This window comes from Hakea prostrata, chromosome 3 (genome assembly GCF_041222555.1).
Source record: "Hakea prostrata isolate BN-2017 chromosome 3, UWA_Hpros_2, whole genome shotgun sequence".
Classification (NCBI taxonomy): domain Eukaryota; kingdom Viridiplantae; phylum Streptophyta; class Magnoliopsida; order Proteales; family Proteaceae; genus Hakea; species Hakea prostrata.
In genome coordinates, this window is record NC_142602.1 from 51,414,976 (window position 1) to 51,423,448 (window position 8,473).

The following is an 8,473-nucleotide window of genomic DNA, read 5'->3' on the forward strand; positions in this document are numbered from 1 at the left end:
TGCTTTTCCTTCACCAACTATGGAGAAAAATAAATTTCTATAAGAAATTTTCATTACGGCAGAAAGAATGCCAGTCAATCATGTGTCTAACATGACTTCTACAGCTGAACACAATTACAGATCTGCAACCTGAAAATGACCACCTTGTCCTCTTGTATCTTGATCTATTTCTATGAAGGTAGAGTCATTTCCATGCAATCGAGAGGCTTCTATATGCAAGCTTGGAGACCATGCATGCTAGGCAGCTCACATTGAGGGGCCTTATGGTAAATTATGATGAGAGAGAGAGAGAGAGAGAGAGTGAGAGTGGGGGTTAACGGGAAAGATGGGTGGGAATCTGCTCGTGATCGTTCGAGGCACCATGGGAAGCAGTGAACGAAGCGTCAAAGGAAGTTTAGCTGTGAATGGCTCCAAATACTCCTCACGGGAGAATGAGAGTCTCTCTCTTCCCACCATCGCCGTCACCCTTTTGTCCTCTCTCTCTTACTCACTAACACGTCCCATTCTACCAAGCTTTCTCACTCCTCAACAATTTTCCGCTTCATCATTTCTCCCTTCGCCATGGCTGGTGTCGTCACTATATTTGGATTTGTCTCCAGAACATTGGAAATAATAATTTTTCTTATCAATTTCCAAAAAAAAAAAATTATTATGGAAAATGAATAGAAAATTTTTATTTTATTTTTAATTTGATTATATTTTATATGTGCTTTACTTCTAAGTAAATGGAACCTATGCATCCATACTTCTACCACTACCAGAGTTAGAGTTCTATTGGTGAATATGCTTATTATACTTGCTTTTCGGTTCTCTCACGAGAGGGCATGCAAGAATAATCCATACCATGCATGTTCAAGGGATCATATATTGCCCCAGAGCTAAATACATTTCAAAAGTAGTTCTAACTAAAACTGAAGTGTAGAATGAAGGATTTATTGGCTCTGTTATGGGCAAGAGACTAAGAGATCTAGCTTCTCGCTAGTGCACCTTAAAAGTCGATATGGGGATCTATTCCTGTGGGATCCAAAAAAAATGCCTTCTCCTGCTTCATCTCTATCATGAGTCTGAGATATCCTCTCAATTCATCCCCTCGAACTTAACTAGATCCCCTTTCCCCTCTCATAGCCTCCTGGAGCTTCTCTTCAAGAAAAGCTCTTTCTCCACAGCTTCCTCTTGAAATCACACTTGGACCCCTTTTACTAAGTTTTTCTAGAGCAATTTAGTATGATTATGGACCACATCCCTTGCCAAGCTTTTGCTGCTCGAGAGCCCTATCCTTTGCTTTCTACCCCAAACCATACTTATCAGGCAATCTATCTAGCTTCTTCCTCCTGCATCTTTTTCCTTGATGCCGAAGATTCTAACCACCTTTTGTTCCCCTGCCCGTTTTCTAGACCCATTTGGACCCATGGCCTTACATATCTGGCGTCAATTTAGATGCACACAACACTGTGAAACAGAGTGCTGATAAAGTGGGAAACCTTCTTTTTAACCTGTGTGTTTCTTACATTTGGTTGGAGCAAAACCTTCTTAGGGACCCCTAAATCCCATTATCCTTAGTGGATTTGGAAGTCCAATTGTAAGGATGTCTACTACAAAGTCTCTCTTCTTGCCCCAAAACTTCTGTTAAGACTCTCCAAGGAACACATACATTGTTGTTACCTGGGGTCTAGATTCTCCTTAGTTATCTTCGACATGCACTATTAGCGTTGTGGTTCATCCCTCCCTCCTCCCCCTTGTTTCCTTCCTTTATGGGCTGGTTACGGTATATTTTTATTCTCCCAAAGAAAATGCGTGTGACCCACTGACATCCACATGAGCTCACCCACACCAAATTTAAGGTCTTGTGGATGTCCTGTAACTTATAAGGGTATTCTGGACGTCGGCGCTTCCGTTCTTTCCACTGTTGTGGCGTGTACCTTACCCCGCCCCTCCCCCTCTGGTGGTTCTTTTTTTCCGGTCGTCATCCTAGGTCTAGCAATGTAATTGCTCATGTCCTAGCCTGGAAGGCACTGTCGATTAGAGGCTCGACAGTTTGGCCATTATCCACTCCTTGGCTGTATTCCTCAGCCTCGACTTTTGCCTCCTCTTAATGAAACTTGGTTACCAAAAAAAAAAAGATAAACTCAACATGGTACAAGAGATGGATGAGTGCCAAACTAGAGAGAAGAAAATAAAAATGAATAATTATTTTTGAGATGGTTTGAATGTGGATTGGAAAAATGATACTCAAGAAAGTTGTTTGATATGGCATGCCTTGTCCATGAGGCCTTTAGTTAGATGTTCCAATATAGAGGATTGTTCAATTCAATTTAAATTGAAGAGGAACACAAGAGTTGGGAAGACCCCAAAAAGATATTGCCTGAAGTGAAGAGAAAAGATATACATATCTTAGAATCGTACTAAGTTGAACCTCAAATAGAGCTGATCAACAGGCAAGGATGGCCATAGAAATGGCTTGCCCAATATCAATTAGGCTTAAGTAAATCATAATCGAAACATCAAGAGAAAGAATATATGTTGACGACTGTTATTTCATGTAGTGCTATATCTCTTCTCTGCATGGTAAAAGGTGTTTGTCCTTGCAACTCTTAGTTTCTTGATATAGTTAAGCTTATCCAAGTATAAGCTGCAGTTATTGAAATTAAGAAACTGAATTTATTTATTTATTTTTTTCTTCCTGAAAAGAGTGGATTAGAAGCACGAGACATACATGAGGATGGGGTCCTGAAGAGGGAAGAGCTTTGATCACGAGATAGATATAGTACTTTCAGAGCAACTCCATATGGGAAACTTAAATATTTTGGTTGTTACATTGCTTCCAACATTGTCTCCATTCCACACAGACAAACCACGTACCAACCTATTCACATGTGTGCCCATTAATCATTACAACACAACAATCTACCACATAGACATATCCCTGCTCAGCCTCAGCTTTGTCTTGCCCTTATTCATCACTTAAACTTCTTACACTTAATATTTAACGAAATGGTAGAAGAGAGAGGTCTAGTACGGCACCTCACCTTCACCCTTCAAATGTTAAAAAGCCTAGCTCCACCGCCCCACATCACCGCACAAAACAGATTACCAGAAATTATATATAAAAAAAATCCTCTAATATGTTTTGAGTAACTGTGCAGTTTCCATCTTTTATATCTGTGAACATTGGATCAATAAATAAAAATTATTGGGTATTTTCCCAAGAATAATTATCAATCAAATCAAATATCATATACAGTCTCAAAATCTCTATTCATAAATATTATGTTGGGCTCGAATTCTTATATCCGGACTTTGAAGATTAAACTGCACTGACATATGTTGGCATGATCCAAATGATTTACTTCTGAGGCATATATGGTCAGACCTGATGGGTCGATCCATTCACCTAATTAAAGCTCTATAAATAGGTCACTTATGTTCTCCTATATTTATTGTGAGATATTAGATTTTTCACCTTAGGATTTCTAAGTTGGTGTATAAACCAATTAAATCTCTAGTTGCTTTGATTTATCTATGCTTCTATTCGTGAAATCTCACTGTTCATCTTAATACTACCTAGGAATACCTTTACATCCTTCTTGCATGAATTCCCCCCCTCCTACTCCGGCGATTTTTAATAGGTATTGAGGGTGAAATGGCAAACTTTTACTGGGTACACCCCTAGTCTAGGTGTATATTGTCATGATGTGAAGCATAACAATATTCATGCGGGAGCAACAACTGTAACATGATTAATGCTATTAATCTTAACACTGCTGCAGAAATTTGTTCAATCAACCAAACAATAGTGCCCTAAAACACTTTTAATCAGGACTTCTTGCTATTCCCAACGCGGTTTTCTTTTCACAATGCCCAATGCCAATTTCCTTGAACTTTAGTGTAGTTTGTTCTATCCTAGGATAAATCACTTTTAGACCATTATGAATTCGGTGGAACAACCAATTGTAGATACTGAAATTTATGTTTTCCATTGATTGAAGATGATTGTATACTTATCAGTGTGATGATATTCTGAAATCATTGAAAGACATGTATAAGTAGACAAATTAGATATGTTTATTGGTTCTCATAAATCTAGCACAATTTAAATGCGATGCAGTTTTCTCTTGATTCTTTCTCTTTTTTAAGGGAGAAAGTTTCTTTTCGTTTTTTAAATATCATTCCCCGTTTCTTTTCGTTTTTTAAATATCATTCCCCCCCCCCCCCCCCAAAAAAAAAATATTCCGTACTTGAATTATCTTGTCCTGTAAACATTCAATGCCATGCCAGAGAGAGAGAGAGAGCCTTCGAAGGAGTGCGATTGAATGAATCATGAAGTACACAACCACTTTACTATGCAAGCGTTTTGATAGAGAGATTGTACAGGAGCTATTCTTATCCTTAATGCAACTTGTATCACTATCACAGGAAATGTAATTTGCTGTGTTTCCATAATAGTGTGCCGCGATACTAGCTGTGCAATTGTTCTCTCTCTATCTATCTGGATCTCTCTCTGATAATTTGGCAGCATTTTATGTGATCATGTATGTGATATGATATTTGGCAGCATTTGATGTAACCATGTATGGGAGATGATATTTGGCACTGCATTAGTCTTTGTTAAGGATATTTCTGGCAATTCCCCCCAACAAGTCTAGCTGAACCTAGGGTTGCCCCAACTTCCACTTCATCTCCACCCATTGTTGTGAATAAATATCCTAATACCGGTTCAAACCGGACCAACCAGATTCAGCCAAAGTCACAAAGCTATCATATGGGTTTGCCCGAATATAAAACAAGGCTTAATCATAGCCATCCAATATATACTTTCCATCCGACGATTATCAACAATAAGGAATCGAGCGGAAAAGCTATAAATAAGAATGAAGCATGCGCAACAAGTAAGTAATTTCAAATTCTTGAGATAGCTCATACTTTTCCCGCTTTTTCCATTAAAGCTCCCAGAGAGCTCTGAAAACCCTAGTTCTTATCGACTATTGACAAGATCGTCGGAGACGGAATGCCGATCCAGCTGATCGGCTCCATTTCTAACTGATTACTTGTTTTACAGGAGGTGTCAGCTTGAACTAGATCGATCCAGATCTGAGAGATTGGTGCGAGATTGCGGTTCACAGATCCAGGCGAAATCTGCACCAACATTTGGCGCCGTCTGTGGAAAGAGTTTAAGCAAATTCGAACAAAGGCTATGGCTCAGTCACCTGAGCAAGAAGGAGCAATTCTGGTGAATGAAACGGAGGAGGCTAGTCAAAGAGAGCCGTGATGGATCAATCCAAAGAGGAAAACGAAGGAGACAACATCACTACTGCAAGTTCCGACAGTTCAAACTCGTCAGAAGCAGAGAACTATGGAGGAGCGTTCACCACATCTGATTGAAATCAGTAACAAAGAGAAACAACTTGCAAAAGCACCTATCACAGCTTCTCAACCAACTCTTGATTCAAATTAGATTGCGGCTCAATTTGAGAACATGCAACGTCAAATTCTGGAAACACAAGAATCGATGAGATCATAGAATTTTGGAAGAAAGGAGAGTTCCAATAACACCAGTCATCAGATCTCAAACTCTTTCCCGAATTGAGGCGGTCTCTGACCAAAATCCTCGGATGCAAGAGTTGAGACAAAGCCAAAGAAGTCGAGCCTCAGAGAAAGTGAGGGAGAAAGATCTTATCCAAATTACATTCCATTGGAATTTGATGATCAATTTTCAAGTAGAAATGACCAGACAAGCCAAAGTAGTAGAAGTAAGACTCCTGGAAGTCGTAGAGATCATAAGGAAAAGGAGCAGTATGTGAGTAGTCATTCTGAGGTTCACGGATCTGAGATTAGTAAAAGATTTAGGATCCTGAATGATCAAATTCAACGACTGACAAATAAAGACAATGGAGAGAATGTAGAAAAGAATATGGATATCAATCCATTTTCAAGAGAAACAATGACAGCTCCGCTACCACACAATTTCAAACTTCCAGTGTTTACTATGTATGACGGGAACACTGACCTGTTGGAGCATCTAGGTCAATTCAATTCTATCATGATGTTGGCGGGGAATTCGGATGTGATAAAGTGCATATCATTCCCTTCATCTCTCAAAGGTCCTACAACAACTTGGTTCTTCAGCCTGCAACCAAACTCAATCAGAAACTTCAAAGACTTTACTAGAATATTTTTGTCAAGGTTTCAAAGCAGCATGAAGAGCAAGAAGACAGTAGATAATCTAGCAGGAACTAGTCAAAAACCAGGAGAATCAGTGCGAAATTATATGAAGAGATTCAATCAAGAATCAATGATTGAATCTCTTCAAATTAAGAATCTCAACGAGGCAGTGGTCTATGATGCTATGTTTAGAGGATTAACTGACGATCATCTGCTGGAGTTTCTGATCATGAATAAACTTGCAAATATCACGGAGTTGACATCATGGTGCAATCAGTACGCAAACATGAAGGATATTTTGTAGGCGAGAAAAGAAACTGAAGGTGATAGTAGCAAAAGGAAGGAGAGTGGAACACTGCGGTTAGATCAGAAAGACCGAAGGAGAAACAAGAATTATCCAATGAATGATCGGTAGACCAGAGGGACATCCACGTCCGTTTCCAGAAAATTACATGCCTCTAAATTCTAGGAGATCAAAAATTATGTAAATTCAACATCAAAGATTCGTGAAGTGGCCAACTACGATGATTGCGAAAGCTGAGGAGAGAAATCCAAATAAATATTGCAGGTACCACAGGGATCATAGTCATGAGATAGACGATTACAGAATTCTAAAAATGAAATTGAACGATTGATCAGTCAGGGGCGACTAGAATGATATGTTCAAAGGAGAAATGGAGGAGCCTAGAGAAATGCCGTTGATCAACCTCAGAGATGGAATAATAGAAAACCAAAAAGAGAGGATCAGGCAAGAAACGACTCTCAATCTAATTCTTCAGCAGAAAATCTTGGAGATCAATAAAATTAGAGAGTTCAGCAAAAATAGTCACCAATTATGACCATATTGGGGAGCTTAGACTTAACTTCAGTTTAAAAATCCAAAGCTCATGCCAGGTTCGTACACTTTGTTGAGTCTCATGTTATTCCAAAAAGAATTAAAAAGAGGAAGGAAATAGTTTTCACGGAGGAAGAAATGACTAGGATCCAAGAGCCACATGATGATGCTATTGTAGTTATCATTGAAGTGGCAAAAAGAGATATTCACAGAGTCTTAGTAGATACAAGATTTTTAGTAGACATCATGTCTTATGAAGCTTTCCTACATTTAAAGCTGGATTCAGTAAAGGTGAAGCAATGCGGAACCAGGCTGTTTGGATTTTCTGGAGAATCCACTCTTGTTGAAGGAACGGTGGAGTTAACAGTGACGTCGGGGTCTCATCCGCAAACAATGACTACAGTCACTAAGTTCTTGCTGATAAGAAATCTGTCAGCATACAATGTGATTCTAGGAAGACCAACTCCAAACTCAGTAGGTGTTGTTGTCTCGACGAGACATCTAAAAATGAAATTCCCAACAAAAGCAAGTATTGGAGAATGCAAATCTGCTAAGAAGTTTTCAAGACAATGCTATACAATGTTTTTGAAAGATTCAAAGTCCCAAGGTAAGGTTGTGGCCTTAACTGTTGAAATTATGAATAATAGAGACGAAGAAAAAATTCAAAGAGGAGAACCAGTGGAAAAGCTGGAGAAACTCTCATTAAATCTTGAAAATCCAAAAAGGGGAACCATGATTGGAGCTGATCAGCCAGATCAGGACAAAGTATTACTGAAAGAATTCATTTGGAGAAATGCGGACGTATTTGCCAAGTTAGCCCAAGACATGCCAGGGATGAGCAGAGAAGTTGCGGAACATTCTCTTTGGATTGATCACACTGTCAAGCTAGTGAAACAACGAAGAAGAAACTTTTCATTAGAAAAACACGAAGCAATCAAAGTAGAGGTGGAGAAGCTCAGGAAATATAGAATTTATAGAGTGAATCGAATGTCCCAAATGGCTTGCAAACGTGGTGATGGTTAAGAAACTTAACGACAAATGGAGGATGTGTGTAGATTATACGTGATATGGAGAGTTTATGATCCGACCGGGTTCATACCTGGTCCGACCCTCGACCCCGGTCGAGACGGAGAAAACCGAATCGCTCCCGAGCGAACCGGATCCGGAAGATGGCTTGCTGAAGAAGAAAGCTTATTCAGCTACAAGCGTGCCCTAATCTTACTTATGGATTAGGGTAATCACCCTGATGATGGCAGACTCAAACTGATGGCTGCGGATAATCATTATCAAAGGGATAACTATCGCATAACCTAAAGGTTATCTCAGGAGTCCTCTACTAGCCCAAACTAGTAGAAGTCTATCGCTCAACGGATCTAACTGATAAGATCCAACGACTACCCGAAGAAGGCTCAAGTGCATCCAACGAAGGAGATTCGAAGGTACACTCTATATAAACCTCACTACCATACAAGGTGAGGG

At 39.4% G+C, this 8,473-nt stretch overlaps 1 protein-coding gene across 1 annotated transcript; it reads left to right on the forward strand.

Annotated features, from left to right (window-relative positions):
- The first annotated feature begins 7,132 nt into the window (after positions 1–7,132).
- On the forward strand, positions 7,133–8,017 carry LOC149022437 (uncharacterized). Its single transcript, XM_089147623.1, has one exon. It carries the CDS (start codon positions 7,133–7,135, stop codon positions 8,015–8,017), a length of 885 nt encoding a protein of 294 aa, XP_089003749.1.
- The last annotated feature ends 456 nt before the right edge of the window (positions 8,018–8,473 follow it).

Coding starts and splice junctions, on each gene's coding strand:
- LOC149022437 (XM_089147623.1), top strand. CDS start 7,133: ATGACTAGGATCCAAGAGCCACATGATGATGCTATTGTAGTTATCATT.